The sequence below is a fragment of the Anopheles ziemanni genome, chromosome 3 (genome assembly GCF_943734765.1).
Source record: "Anopheles ziemanni chromosome 3, idAnoZiCoDA_A2_x.2, whole genome shotgun sequence".
Lineage (NCBI taxonomy): Eukaryota > Metazoa > Arthropoda > Insecta > Diptera > Culicidae > Anopheles > Anopheles ziemanni.
Window position 1 is genome coordinate 67935753 of NC_080706.1, and position 16455 is coordinate 67952207.

The 16455-nt window shown below is 42.6% G+C and overlaps 1 protein-coding gene across 1 annotated transcript in view; it reads left to right on the forward strand.

Annotated features, from left to right (window-relative positions):
- Nucleotides 1–8707: 8707 nt before the first annotated feature.
- The window catches only part of LOC131285328 (tyrosine-protein kinase-like otk), a 57129-nt gene continuing 49381 nt past the window's right edge, over nt 8708–16455 (forward strand). The window contains exons 1-3 of the mRNA XM_058314181.1: nt 8708–8804; nt 12837–12965; nt 13066–13257. Of these exons, the coding sequence (XP_058170164.1) occupies nt 8708–8804; nt 12837–12965; nt 13066–13257 (418 nt within the window). The remainder of the gene's footprint in view (nt 8805–12836; nt 12966–13065; nt 13258–16455) is intronic.

Genomic DNA, 16455 nt, shown 5'->3' on the forward strand with positions numbered 1-16455 from the left:
CATTTGAGGTGTATGTTGGTGAAATTGACCAAGGCACTAAAAAGTTATTAGCAATTTGGCTATTTCAGTTATTATTTCAAGCCGTGACCTTTTTGAAGCTTAAGCAATTGTTGGCGCGCTGCAGTATTATTCTAGTGGTGGGTACACCGAATCCCCAAATCCGAATCCAATCCAAGAAACAGTCGGTCCAAGCAGCGGATAGTGTTCCTTTGGAACTGTGGTCTTTGTGTACAAAATTTTGAAAGGCCTGGTACCAATGTATTTGGGAGAAAGGATAGTAGTTAGGACTCACACTCGTAATACCGGTGAGCCAAGACTTCCCGGCTATCTGTCTGGAAACGCCAGAAATTCGTTGTTTTGCAAAGGAGTACAATAGTACAACAGGATGCCGAGAGAGATTAAACAAGCGTGAAATCTTAGGGAGTTCAAACGCCTATGCGCCGTATACGTAAAGCGGGTAGTCTGACGCTGTGCTTGCAATGTATTTAGTAAATGTTGTAGTTTTTGAGCCCGTAGTATTGCATTTGTCAACACGGTCTTTGACTATGATGATGATGAGTAAAAAAATGAACAGGGACTTATTATTTTTATTATTTAATTTAACTTAATAGAATGAATGAGTCTACATAGTTTTGAGACACGCTCGTGTAAATGAGGACAATTGGTGGTCATGGCTGTACGAAAAGAACTAATAGTATCAACACATTTCGCTGTAGTTGGGTCCCTTTCTGTGCTTGATAGTGGCACCACATTATCAACCAATGCACGATGGAGCGAAGCCGGGATAAAAATCAAAAATTCATTTTTGGATTTCAGAAAAATGAAATATGTTTTCTTACAAGACTACAAGATGAAACTAAGAAATGATCCAAAAACTAGAGCCTTTGTTCTTCCAGATTCTGAGAAACAGCCCGTCAAAGTCAAGATTTGTGAAAATATTGCGTGAAAAATTGAAAAAAATCCATCAACTTTGAAGGTCTGTAACTCCTATAATAATGGCGGGAATCAAATTTCAAGAACAATTTTGGAAAGACATATTGTCCTGCTTTAAAATTGTTGACAGTTTAAGTAAATTGAAATTGAATGTCACAAAATATTAAGAATTGTTTCGCAAAACTCCTGGAAATTTTTTCAATTTTCTGTTTTTAACCTTCCGCCATCGCTAAGGATCGTAAAAGATTGTAATATGTTGCATACCCACTTATAGTCTAGAATGTTTTGTAACAATAAATTATTGTTTTTTTTTGCATATACGCGCGAACTTTACCTGTTTTTTTGAATTTCGTATGTGAGGCTTATAGTTTATCACCTACTAGGCGTCTCCATCATGCCATATGCAGCATCATGTGTGGTAAGAAATATTTGAAATTCTCATGCAATGAAAAATGTGAAGCAGGGTAATGGTTGAACATCACGTAAAAGGGGAAAGACAAGCCAAATCACTGGCAAAGAATGAAATTTGGTTTGGTTTGCTTTGAATGTATCAGGTCGCTTTTACTTGTTCTACAGCTCACAAACCCATCTTTTTATACCCAAAACTCCTCGGAATAATGTACCCTACACTTACACTTTATTCTGTTTGTACCCTTACACATCATATACGTTTTGATGTCATAAACGTTTTGAAAAACATTAGGTATGCGTTAGAGTTCATTGAAAGTAAAGTAAGCATCAATCACACTGCGTGTAGAATAATTGAAATACAAAAAGCAGAAATCTTGCGACACCTTTGATCTTCTTTGTGTGATTCACTAAGCGTCGTATTATTTTGCTCGTGGGGCATTGACGGATCTAGTGGACACAGCATTTACAATCAACCGTTTCATGGTTCCGGCAAAAATACTGCATCAGACAGATTTACTAGTATCGGCATTAACGCCTCTCCGTCTTTCGTTCATTAGTGACGATTCAGATATCAACTGGGTAAACTTGATGCACCAAATTGTTAGGATTTGCATGCCAATTGTTATCGAGTTTGCGAAAGTTTGTTATCAAAAGATAAAGTTATACAAACAGTAGACGAAATCAAAAGCCAAATAACCAGGTTGATCCCTTACACAATTCAGCTAAATGAAACAAATTATGCGGCAGTAAACTATTCATATTTTATGAGTTTCTTCTCTTCTTCTTGGCGTAACGACCTCTTGGTTAAGGGCTTACGGGACTTTCGGGAGGGTCCGGTCTCGGTTGGGATTCGATCCCACGCCGTCGAGGTGGTGAGCCCCGGCGCTCATGGGCCGATTACATGAGTTTAATTGATGTAAAAATTTTGGTATATTTAACCGACACTCTGTCTATGCAAACATGTTGTATATGTGGTGCAAAACCAACAGAAATGAACAGTGTAGAGCACTTAGAAAATGGATTTATTCCAAATCCTGAGAATTTATCTTATGGAATATCTCCACTGCACTGTTGGGTGATATTTTTCGAATGCTTGCTTCACATTTCGTACAGATTTGAATTTAAAAAATGGAAGGTTACTAAAAATTATAAAAACAAGTACAATGATCGAAAAAAATTGTATTGGAAAAGATGTACAAAAATTTGGTGTTAAAGTAGATGAGACAAGGCAAATGGGTAGAAATAGAACGACGGAAAATGTTTGTCGTCGGGCTTTTCCAAGCATAGAAAAATTGAGCGATATTTTGCAAATAGAAACAGAACTTATAGAAAGGTTTCAAAATATTTTAATAGCCATCAAATGTTCACAGCCTTTAAATCCAAAAACTATTAGTCTATATTGCAAAGACACATACATGTTTTACAAACATCATTACAATTGGTACAAAATGCCTTCTACTGCCCATAAAGTTCTTGCGCATGTAGGTGAAATAATTTTAAATGCCCCAGCACCATTGGTATCCTAAGGAGAGGAAGCAGCAGAATGTAGAAATAAAATATACAGAAGGGAAGGGATAGAAGAGAACACGCCCGTAAAATGTAGAAATGTTAAAGACATTTTTATGAGAGCATTATAATCATCCAATCCATACATTTCAACAATATCCCTGGCTAAATCGTTGAAAAATATAAAACAAATCCGATACCCAGACGCAGTTAAAACATTGTTCGTAGATTACAGCTCCTCAAATAATAACAGACCCTTGCCAATTCAAAACCAAGTAGATGATGGTACAAGTTCATAATATTCAGATAGTATCTCTTTGTTGGGAGACGTTATGTCCGCTTTAGATGCTTTAAATATCAGTTATTTTCCAGATAACAATATTTTGAAAGAAAATTTTGTTGTAAATTTAGTTTGTTTTACATAAAACTAAAAAAAATCTTTAAGTTAAAATAAAAAAAAGATTGAAAAAATAATGCACCCATAAAAAAGTCCAAAAATGTGTGATTTTTGCAGCGCCACCTGGCGGGATTGTCCAGAAACATCATAATTTTGTGTAATATAATAGTATTACACGATATTACAATGAAAAAATTGCAAAACATATGATTCCGAATTTTATCCCGGCAATTTGCTCTTTTCGCTCCATAGTGCAATGGTAATTGACGGGGGGAACTACAAACAGAGCCAAAATATTCTTTTACACTCCTGAGGTGGTGCCTCGTTAACCTTGGGGGACTCGGCGATTTACCTTTCGAGGTGATTGCTCGGGGCCGTTGTATGAAAGGAACGAGATCAGGTCCCTTAAGTGGGTGGGTTTCACCACACTATCAATCATAGATAGCTGGCGGTGTTAACCAAAACTGTGCGAAAATATCTGCCCTACTCCGGAAAGTGGTCTCCTTTTGCTAGTTGGGAAATCTAAGATGTACCTCCTTGTGCAATTGATGGCGACCGTTGTATGAATGGAGCAGAGTTGGATTCGATTGTTCTGGATAGTAATGCCCCAATGCCCCCTCTCGTTTGGTGATTTATATTTAATATCGTAAGATACTTTCGTCCCTCTCAAACCTATGTAGGGGTAAGCGGTGGGACTTATCATCATCATCATCATCATCATTATCATCATCATCATGTAAACAAATCAATGTCGGTCTGGAAATTGTTTATCCTAATCTGAATCCGATTCAGAATTCGGTAAAAATGGTCTGGTCCTGATGAAATGGGTTTGGTTGGGTAGAACAACTCGGATAATGGACATTCTACTGTATTTCTAGGTAAAAAATAGGTTCCAGGAATTTTTCTCTCTTTAGATCGACTAGTCAGGAAATCTCTAGATCGACTATTTATGTGACTAATTCGACTCACATCACCCAGGTGACAAAATTGACGGTTATTTTTGAAAAATGCAGTGAAATTGCCCTAAATCCCACCGATGTTTGAATGTATGGGTGCGGAATTTCGTATCGCCGTGTACATACACGGACTGATGAATTTTTTCTTCTTGAACATTTTTCTAAGCTGGCTGTGCATCAGTTTTGAGCTGTCATTGGTGTTTTCATTTGGTAATGCAACTGTGCATCGTGCGGACTTGTTCAGCGTAAATAAAAGATGATAATCTTTATTAATCACACATGTTTTCACGGAATAACAAGAAAAGAGGTAAGAGAAGCCTTTTTCCGGAAACATATGTTAATATATATTAAGCATCATCATCAACGTCGGTCGAATGTAGGTGTTGAATGAAAAAACGTCAACAAACCAGAGGTTTGTATCAAAACCTGTTGACACGGCGGGAGTGAATAAATCACAACCGTTGAAGGAAGTTTTGTTTAAAATGTTCCATCTCTTGAACTTCATATTCGATATAGGATTTTTTGAGAAGTAGAACTTCGCACAACGAACTTGGTGGCTTCGGGAATTCTCTACAAACTCGCAACAAACAAGGAGAATGTGCTGATGAACGATGTGATCGCCACCGTCAGTTCGCTGCTGCAATAGTGCAACCAGCGGATATTCGACGAAAAGGTGCCAATAGCTTTCGAATTGCTGATCGAAGCGATTCAAAACGAGATCTCCCTGGGTAACATAAAGCTACTGCATAAGCTGCTGCGGAATCGGGTGTTTAACTTCAATATCTGGGTGAAATTCTGGGCACATACAATACATCAGTACGATTATCAAGGACGGTCGGAAGTACTGTCGGCGTTACGTCAGTAGATGTTGGACGTGGTACAGGAGAATTTCGCGATAGGTACGACACTTCCGCCGCAGGATACCAAAATGGTACTGGAGTCACTGTTGACAAACGTGAAGTGTTACATCCGAAAAGAGTTTAACATTGAAAAGGTTCGTAAGATTCAGGGGACATCCTTATTCATTTTCCTATTTTTCTCGTTTTGGATTTCATTCGGGCTCACCCTTACCACCACAACGAAGCACGAGGCTACGGTTGATGACACTTTGGCGCCGAGGAAGCTGATCAAGTTCATTACCGCTAAACACGAAGCGAAATTCGAGCAAAAAAATGCTGTCCTGCGATTCTACGATCCATCACTTGAGTGCCACAACCTTTAATCGGGGTTGTTTTCCTTCACGCTGCCGTTCGAGCTGGAGCCGCACGTTATTTTGGGTTTGCGGGATCTCGACCTTGGGTCCGACACCGAGATGGGATACGCCGGGGCACTCTGTTTGATTTATCACACCAATCTGGCCAAACTGTCAATGAAGCTTGAAAATGCGCGACGGTTGATGACCAACACTTTTACCAAACCGAAAGCTCCGCAGATGATCACGAAACAGATTGGCTGGCAGGAGTCGATTGCTCGATTGTTGAACAAAAAGCGGATGGAAAACCGCGTCCACGGAGGCGCGAGGGAGCAAAAGCAGGGTAATATTTTGATCGACATGGATGAGTTGGTCAAACGTGAAAGTGAATCGTCGGCGATCAATGGTGCTGGAGACGATCTGATGCGTACACGTACACGACGGTGGCGGTAAGCATGGACCGAAATCGTTCATGTCTGAGGAGGCAATGGTGATCAAGGAGCAGGAGGATACGGTGTAAGATGCGGTGGTGAAGAATATCACCTCTTCGATCACTTCCGTCTACTTGGTGACATACAAGACGCGATCGGTTCGCTAACGTTCGCTAAACGGTAAGAAAAATTCGTAGCTCAGCAGCAGCAGCGAGGAGAATGTTTCCTCTCAATAATCGGGTAGGTCGGTTACTTCGGATCGGATGAAAGATGTTACTTTCACAAAGCGTAGTGAAAAGTTGGATAGCAGTGCTGGAAACAGTGTCGAGTCGCCGGGTGTGAAGTACGCTGAAGAAAATGACGCAGATAACCTCTTGTGCCTTGTAACGAGCAGTCTGTGGCTAGGTCAGACTGCATTAGCTTAACCATGCTCGCATCGTAGTTTGCGCTTGCATTCTCGAGATGGGTATTCAGGCTGGACTGATCGATCTTACTTGTCCTGCGGCACCGATAGAACGTAGCCCAATTGCCCTCTGGCATACGATCCAGTGGAAAAAGTGTTCTATGAAGCTACACGACGGAGTAATTTCGCTGCACTGTCATGGTACTCCTGCAGAGCATCAGCAATGACTGGACTGAAATGTCCCACCTGCGTCTCGGTCTGCGAATAACATATTTCCACATCTCTCTCGATTCAGCCGTTTGCACTGTACCAAAAACAACATTGTGGTTCGAAGATAAACAGAGATGCGACTCTAATTTTCTCGGTCAGAAGGCGGATTAAACAGCAAGTGGATCAGCAGTATGAAAGCCAACAACACGTTTACCCAGGGCCATGCAAGATTGTGATGAGGCAGTTTATCGATTATGGTAAGTTTACTGATTTATTTGCGTTATCGCTTCAGCACTCGATAATTTTTATTTGGAAAGTGTTATTTGCAACCGTCTAGCAGGTTTCAACAACAAAGGCCGGAAGGTTTCTGCATTGCTCGTATTGACCGTGGTGGAGCGTTTGCTGCTTGTAGAGGCTATGATTTCGGAAACGAGACAGGACATACAAGCCAAAATAATGCTGGAAAGCCAGGGTAGGCCAATATTTCCAGTGACTGTATCGACGAGGGATGAACTTTATGCAATGATGATGCAGACGCTCTGTTCGCCGCAAGATGCAGCTAACCCTGTGATACAGGACGAGCAGCAAGCTAGGAAGCAGGTTTACTCCATGGTAGCTCGATAAATGCAGTGTTTGCGATTTTGTTGCATTCGAGTTCATCGGGGAAGATTATCCTGTTTGCAAGCAAGGTAAATGTAAACAGGTAATTTTTTGTATATTTATACTTTTCTATATTTACCTTTTCGTCTTTTTCGTTTCATGACTACGAATTGCAACTAGACGGTTTTTGGAACACGCGAAGAAACTATTCCAGAAAAACTGCTGAGATTGTTAAAATAAATCCTCTGTTTGAATTCGAATTTATATTTTGTTTTGATTTGATGGCTTTGAGCTGTCAGTTCCGGAGTTGGGATGGAAGGGTTCAATTTATAATAGTAAGGATCGGATCAGTGCACCCACGGTGGGTTCATTTTTCACGCACACACTTGCAATTTTGGCTTAATAAGTCTGCTATTAATCTTCTATGCAGCCCCTTTCTAAGCCTGGCGAAAATTATCTAAATCGTGTTTTCTGTCACTTGGGCATTGTGAGTCGATTCAAACAGTTTAGGAACAAGTCAGAATCGAATCAAATCGAGTCCCAAACCAATCAAATCTGATTCGAATCCTAATCGAATCAAATCGTTAGAATCCGTCAAATGGGATTCAAATCTTTAGAATCTGTCAGATGGGATTCGAATCTTTGGAATCCGTCAAATGGGATTCGAATCTTTGGAATCCCTCGAATCTTCGAATCTTCAAATCTTCCGAATCCGATTCTGCCAACACTAAACGACAGTCTGTGTTTGTCTGCCGGTTTGGTAGGTCATTATTTGTGAGTAGCGTTGAGACGCGACCGATAAACATATTCTCCGGGTTTTTACGTTTAATCAACCGTTAGTTGCGTCTATTTTGCTTACTAAATCCAAGTATTGATGCAGGAACTAGTTGTTAGCAGAAACAAATCAGTTTCTCAAATCAGAAATCTCATTATTCATCGGAGACCGGTTCGGGGTGCGATTTCGGTGTGCCAAAAGCATCCCAGACAGCTTTCGTGTTGATTGAATAGTTTCAGCAGATAATTTAAACCCAGAATTCAAAGCCAACTGCTTGTGAAGAGCTGTGTGTCAATCAGTGACAAAGAAAAAGGGAAAAATAAAGGTTGTAGCCTCCCGGTGCGTCTTCCAGCTTTTCCAGCGTGCCAAAAAAGGAAAACGGTCCCACGAACAAGCGAAAAGCCACCCCAAAGTTGGGCGCAAGAGTTCGTTCAAACGGGCCGGTCTGGTGTTTGTGCGTATACTCGCGCGTGTGTATGCGATAGTGTGTCTGTGTGTGTGTGTTCGGGTTTTGTGCGCCGTCGTTGTGTTTTGGCGAAAAGTGCATCAAAATGCAGCTGAAGCATCGGCAGCACTTCGCCGACCGGCAACTGCAGAAGCAGCAGTTCACTCGTGTTTGATAAGGAACGCGAATCACAGATTTTGCTCTCACAGTTGGATGCTGTCTGGCATCTTAGGTCGGTGAAGTTGGCGTATACTGCACTAAAAGCGTGCATTGTGCATCGTATCCGGTGCAGCAAATATAGTGTAGCAGTAAGTGGTAAAAATCGAAATCGTGCGGAAAGGCCAAGCGTGTGTTGTGATTTCATTGCGTGTGTCCGTTTATTATCCCTTCTTTCGGAAAAGTTGTGTCTCGGGCGGTAAAAACAAACAAAAGCATTTAATTTAACAAAATGCAATCAAACGATCGAAGGGGTTTTCCAAAGCCTGCTGGATGGCGTTGGATTTCCATGCTGTTGCTCCTGCTGCTGCTATCGGAGTTTGCTTTTGGTAGGCATTGCTATTTTTTAAACTTCGCACAAAATCAAAAAATCATCTAATAACTGTTGTCAATTACAATTTATAAACATTAGGATATTAAAATTGATTGAAGGAATATTTTCATTCTAGCGGAAGAAGCCTGTTGCAAACAGATAATGAACCGAGCGAAACACTGCATTTTGATTAACATCTTCTCGTAGTAACATCGCGAGTCCAACGAGCCCAATCTGAGTGTGGGCCGACGCACGATAGCGACCAAAAACATTTGGAAACAAAAAGCAAAAGGCGAAAAGAAAACAAACGAAAAACCCACCCAATTCAACGCTCCAATGTTATGTTGCCCGCAAAGTGGACTTTTGCTTATCTCGTTCGCGTGATCTTTCTCCAGGGCGGCATCTTTTTGGTGGCGTTCCAAGCCTTTCCACGCCGCGGTCCACCGTCTCTTTGCTTCATTTCTGGTTTTCTTGCGGCGTGCACGTGTTATCGCGCAACAGAACGGAATAGCCCATGGGGGATGGTATTTGTTTTATTTTAGCCCTTTTGGAGGAATGTTTTCAAGTAGCTTTTTTCCTTCTCGGGTTGAACGTCAGACCTTTTGAAGCAGCTAGCATCCGTTTTTGATTGCATGTTTCACTCATTTTATGGTGATTCTCATTTACGATTTTAAAAATTCGCAAACAACAAGTTTTTGCAGGACTATCTGGAATTATATATCGCTCTCATAAAAGACTAGTTAACAATCTGTAACAAGATTTAAATTAAATGATCGAAATGATCGAATACCATCGAATTTTTCACAAACTTTTATCAGATTTTGTAACCCGTGAACCAATTCGTAACACTAATTCATAAGACAACTTTCTTTGGGGAACAGGTTTCTTTTAATATTTATTTATTTATGATCTTTAAACATTACACTCAGCTTTTCCTCAGAGTATAATTTCACTAGGATTACACACTTAAACAACAACATCAAACTATGATGCATTTAATTCAAATTTGTTGTTTTCGCCCCATTTTTTTACAGTATGAGTATAGCTTATGACAACAAAATTCTGGTTTGAAGATGAGTCCCATCCCCCAAAATCCGAAGGAATAACGTAACTCAGCTCGTGCACAAATAACGGTTAACGAAAATTGCCCCGTAAATAAACCCGTCCAAGTGTAGCGGGTTCGTTTATACGTGACACAATTTCCCGACCGTCCATCGGTGGCCAGATTTTCGTCGAACGTGTGCCAAAAAAGGATTTTGGTTTTTGCCGGCGAATGAAATTTCCTCGTAACTCATACAGGCTTTCTCTCCTTCCGTTACCATTGCCGTCGAAGCCGAGTGTCGTAGACGCTGTTAGCGTCGGATGGAGAAGTCCTTTTTCCTGAAAGGTGACCCAAAACGGGCTTTCTGCCGGACTCGTTCGAGTTGGAGACATGGAGCCTGAAAGCAAGCCCGGTTCGGTGTGTCGGCACGTGTGACAAATCGCGCACCTGCACGCATGTATTGGCCGCCGTCCCGAACGTAAACTCTTTACGACCCAAAATCCGACCCCGGAGCCGCCCTCGCGCCGAGGTCGCGACATAAAGCATAAGGACCTCTTTCCGGGCAATGGTGGGAAATAAAAAATGTAGAAATAATAAATGCCTCGATAAATGACAGGATTAAGCTTTCATCGACACGCAATGGGCAGCGGAGGGGAGAAGGCTAGCAGACCTATCGGCGAATCTGGGCGAAAAGCTGCAATCAGTAGGACGAAGCAACTTGGGTAAAGCGGCAAACAAAAACACCTTTCAACGGCTTGCGGAAAGAACAAATTGTCAAAAAAGGCTTTTGAACCGTTGCTTGGCGAATGGTACGGAATGAGACGCGGCTATAAGGCTGCCGGAAGTAACATTTTTCGCGTGATTTGTCTTCACGAATTGCACGTACGGCGAACAATTTTTGAAAACCGTCGGGCTTTGGGTTGTTTCCTAAATTTTACTGGATGTTTTCACTTCACTTTTCACCCCAAACCAACGGCCAGCATGCACTTTTTGGGAGCAATACACTTTTGCGATTTTCCATTACCCTTTTGATTATGAGATGGTTCATTAATTTTGAAGTGGATTGAGCTCTTGCGCATGCGAAAAACAAGAATAGGACTAAACAAAGTCTATGCATAAAGATTGTTGCGAATTATGTCCTTTTGGGAGTAAGAAAAAAATAATAACACTTAGAAGTATTTGCTATAATTTTGTATGACATTTTATGACTAGATGACATGACTAGTTGCCTATAGGGATATCTCTTATGTTAAATGCAAAGTGTGCGGATTGTACCCCACCGTACTTTATAACTTCCTGCCAATCATTTCTACTTTTAACGAGCTCATTCCCAAGCAGCTCCCCTTTTTCCTGGGTTGTGGAATGAATGCCGATTAGAATCCAAACCGCCACTGCGTACTGCATCTGCGTTGGCACCGCCTACGAATCGGTTCATAAAAGAGTCCTAATTAAAAGTTCGCCATTGCAAAACATCGCCTCTCGCTTCGAGAGTAGTAAATTGCAATTAGCCTCCGGCGGTGCGGACAATAATGTATGTATTGGTAAATGTTGCCTCTAATGGCGTTGAAAATCATACCCCGGATTATGCTGGGGCTTAGCTTTGATTATGAAGGTACCAAAGCTAGTATGATATGCTAACGAAGCGTGAATTTTGAGAAGGATTTGTAAGAGTTGCAAATAATGGTGAATAATGTATATTCTACCGACCGTTTGGTTTCATTGCTGTGAGAAATAAAATTATAAGCCGCATCTGATGTATAGTACATTCAAAGTGATTTCTTTTAAGTTCTACTCGGTCGAGAATATAATTTTCATATCCATAATATCGGACCATTTCGAGCAAGTTAGCTTCCTGATCGAATAACTGTGCCCTTGCTTTATATATACATAAATCATGGCCACACCGCGTTCCAACGTTGAGTATACCATATTCACCATTTTATGATATACCTTATTCCCGGCTTTACGACTCCACCAAAAGCCGCTCGACACGATAAGGGCATAATTTTCGCTTCTAAATCGAATCCAGTTGTCGGCACTGATCAGAATTTCTTATCAGCCTTCAATGGTTAGACTAGAGGACGCAGGTTTAGGGCTTTCCATACGTGCCGTGCGTTTTGGGGAGATGCATATTCCGCCTGTTCTACGGTTTGCTGCGGAAGTGGAAAATCGAATTCCATAAAATTCTATGACAAACGGAAGGCTCCGACCTCGCCCCTCGGTTCCCCGGTTGTGTTCGATACTTCGTTTATCGGGAATCTCCCCAAAAATCAGTTCACTATTCACACCTTGCTCGGGAAGCTTCTATAACCGATCCTATTTTTTCCCTATTCTACTCCAGGTCTAGTGAAGTTTTTAAGTCGTTATTTCTGCTCTGCTGAACCCAAGAACCGAGACCATTTTCGTCACATTGGCACTGTACGATAGGCAATCTCGTTCCGTGCCAGGAACACCTGAGCCACCGGAATGGGGGAGGAAGGAATTTCAAAGCGGCAATATCTTGAGCCACCGGCAGGAGAACCTGGAAAGGTTCCAGGTGGTGTATTTGGTGGCTTGCGTTGGAGTTGGGGAACTAGAGGTTTTTGGTGTGGAAAAGTTGATGACAGTAGTTTTCGTCGTCGGAAGCAAGATATCGACACCACCGTAGCGTGTTGATGGAAAATCGCTAAACAGTTTCGACCGATCTTTGGAGGGCTCGAACCTTCCTGCAGGTAGCACTAGGGATACCTTCAGTTTTTCGCAAACGCAGAAAAACAACAAACAGAGAGGAAAGTTCACAAAGGACTAGCACTAGCCTTCTTCTGATGATGCTTGTCGGTGTTAGATTTAATGGTACCCCTGCGCCACTTGCCAATCAAGGCATGCCTATAGTCTGCTCTAGCTTCCCGTCGTCACTCCAGCACCTGATGTCCCTCTAGGGTCGCCTTGCTAAATCACGCAAACTTTGCTGTGCTCGTCTGATTAAACTTTCTGCTTTTCCTTCCCGGCTCTCTTCCTCCCATCTAGACACGGTTCGGTGCGAGTTTCAGTTCACCGTGACACCGCAGAGTCGGCAGGTGTTCGAGGGTGAACCGGTCACCTTCGAGTGTCGTGCCCTTTTCGATGATGAGATCGATTTTTCGTGGACATTAAACGGTAAGTAGAGGTTTCCCCCTGGCAGGTGGAAGAACACTGAGGTGTAGAACATTGGATGCAAATTATTTACTCGAGCTTCCTCTACTGAACTCCCCGGTAGGTAATCCGGTGCCAGTGTACGACCGGCAGGAGGCCACCGAGCCGCAGCCACGCCGCATCTACCAGAGCGGATCGAACCTTCACATCCGGGCGGTTAATGGAACTCTGGACCGGGGCAGCTACGTTTGTCTGGCCAGGGCAAAGGCATCCGGTGCTCGTGTGGCGTCGCCCGCCGCTAGGCTGGACATTATAGGTGAGTGGTGTGCTGAATAACAATTATTTAAATAACAACCAACGTTACGGCTGGGAGGTCCTTTAAAGTCCTTTTCCTTTAATTTCGCCCGGTTTCGTGTGGCACTTTGTTATGGCACACATTCTGGAGGGTCGTGAGTTACTTAGCGTTGGAGTGGGTTTATCTAAAAACTTCGGGATGGTGTAAAAATAAGCAAAAAAGGTCCCCGTGGTGGCGCACGACGCCGTCGCCTAGTAATGGTCACGTGTTGGGCCCAAATTATTACTCTATTAGTGGAATCTCGTGTGGCGGTCTCTTGGAGAAGCCGAAGTCGCCGCAGGACAACAGGAAATGGCAGAGCACGGAATCGAAATTGGATAAAATCGCCGGCTGAAATTTAGCACCGGAACGTACATAACTTCCGCTTGGACCAGTTTTTTTTTTGTTGGTTGGTTGGGACAAAACCTCACCGGAAGAAGGAAGGAAGTAGGTCAGGCGGACGGTAGGGGATGTTTTTCGGATGTGTGGTGAAAAATATTAGATTTAATTAATCCCACCCCGGGGGGTTGCGCTCTGCCGTCAGCAGCCGCCAGGTTTTTGGAGTCTGCACGGCAGGCGTTAATTCAAACGGGAGTGCTTGGAAATGAGCTCCGGGACGTACCCACCTCACACCCATACCGGCGGCATACATACCCTTGTTCCGGCTGGTCGTTATTTTGACCCGGTAATGCGTAAACGTGGTACCATCCATCGCTTGGATGCATGCGTGGGAGGTTTTGTCCTGACATGTGCCCCAGTTTTCCACGACTCGGAAGGGTTGGAGGCTTATACTGTACGTCAGCGTGTGCCGACTGGAGCAGATATGCTTGAATTATCACTCAATTATCTGGGAGAAAAGGGCCATCGAGCGGATGAGGTTTTATTTCTGGGAATAACTTGCGCTGCCGAAAATTCCTCGAATAGAAAGATGCTTCTCAAAGGATGTTTGGGCATTGTATAATTATTTTCTGGTATTGGGATTATACATCTTTGTATAATTGACATTGTCCTAATTTCTATAAACAAGTCCTTCGGAGCTGTTTCTGTGAGAAGAGCAAATAACCTACAAAAGTCTTGGTATTACTGAATCTAAAATGGTTGTGGATATGATTGTTCAAACTCAATTTGATTTTCCAAAATGTTTATATTCGTATGACATTTGTTTAAACACGTCGTTTTACCTGCTGCACTTTTATTGTTGATGAGAAGAGTGTGTATTACAAACGTTTATTGTTCATTTTATTTACAATGGTTATAACAAAGGATCGATTGACGTTGTTGAGAATTTAATTAGAATATCTCCATTGTTGGGATATAGGTAACTAAATTCGTTCTAATTAAGAATTTAATTAAAACCAGCTTTATTGTCCAACTTTATACACAACAATGTTTGCTGCTATAGTTTCGTTTCGGTTCAAAATTGCTATCGTAAACGGTACATTTAAACGTCCGCGGAACTCCAAATTGTTGGCATGCGCAACGTCCTGTGGATGTAATCGGACGCGTCCTGTGGCAGATTGTCCGAATAATCGCCTCTAGCGAATCAAACTGTTTCCTTCCGTCGTTTTGGCGCGACCATAAACGAAGCCAGTCAACTGGTTTAAATGGCCGTAAAATTTCAAGCTCCACTATGCAACCGCGGTCTACGCTTTTTTTTTGTTTTTTGTCTGGAGGGCGGTTGGAAATATTTCGAGAAAAGTGGAAACTTCGCTGAAAATGCCGGAAAATACCGACAACGCTACCGCACCCCGATGGGATCGGTGGGGTGGAAAAAAAATTACATTTTCCTAACAGTGCATCGCGGCGGCCCCGAGTACACTTTCAGCGAAACGCAGCATTTTCTTCGGGAAACGCCGATCCGTGCCGGAGTGGAAAACGTAATCATAAGGGAATACGTAATATTGCTGGTGCGCTGCACGAGATTGCCCGCGAGATGATAACCGGTACGATGGAGGGCCAATTTTTCTGGACCATTTTTCGTGTTAAGATGTGCTGGTGAGGAGAGAAAAAATAAAACGTACCTGAGCGAAGAAAAAGCCAGTATCCAAAACAAAAACCTTCGCATCCCAAGCCTGGCTGGTAATCATTGTGCTCCTCCTTGGCTGAGGGAAGCTTGCTCAGGTTGTTTGGTGGTGGAAAAACTTCCGATTTTCCACTCTACGCACCCGTTTACGCTCCGTGCGGTTGTGTTTGTAACTTTTCCGCAGTATCAACAACGAGTCGTCGGCCGGCGTTGTTTAATCCTGGGAGGGATTGTTTGCCTCCATGTTGGTGGCGGGAAAAACCGGTGCCGAACCAGCTCAAGCCGTCGATGGAAAGCCTCTCCCCAAACGGCCAGGCCAGGGGTCTGCTCCGCTCTTTACCCCACTCTCCCTCAAACCACCACACCCCCTTCCTTCGCCAGCTCCTAAGCAGCGGCAGATGTAATTCCAGAACCGTGTTCCTCGGTGGGTTGCAATCCGTTTTTCCTTCCTGCCAGCTTCTGTTTGCTGGAAGAAGCAAATAACCATAAAATTTTATAGCTCACCAGGGGAAAGAGGAAAGGAGGGAGAGCTAATGAGAGGAAGCACCGACTGCATGAAACGAGGGAGGGAAAAGGCATTTTCCCCGGCCGGCCCGCACACGATGAAACTCCTGCGAAAACCCTTGTTCTTTGTTTAATGCAATCGCATGCGCTTGCAGTAGAGCTCTGCTCCTATGTGTGTGTGTGTGTGTGTGTGTATAAGTGATCCAGTAGTAGTCGTGTAGCAGAACAGCGAAGAGCAACAACCGTTTCAGGACATTCGAGCTCGAGCAGTTGGTCCTTCGGTGCATCGACAGGATTTCTTTCTTTTATTCGCTCGGAGTTTTCCTTCGAACGGGGGGGTTTTGTACTTCATTGGAAAGTTTCTCGGTGGACATGGATTTTCCGGAGGGAAAACCTTTGTCTTCCGCTGGGAAATTCACAAGCAGATCGGAGAGGAATGATAAGTCTAGGGAACCGATACGAATATCTGACGTAACATTTCATCAATTGTTACTAAAAATGATTGATTTAAGATTAAAGAGTGTAAGTTTATATAGTTTTTAAAAAATAAATACAAGAAGCAAAAAATAGCCAGACAAAGGTCCTTAAAACTGTTGGTAATGATCTCCCTTTTTTAACTGACTTAATAAATTATATTCAACGGGCTTTTTAAA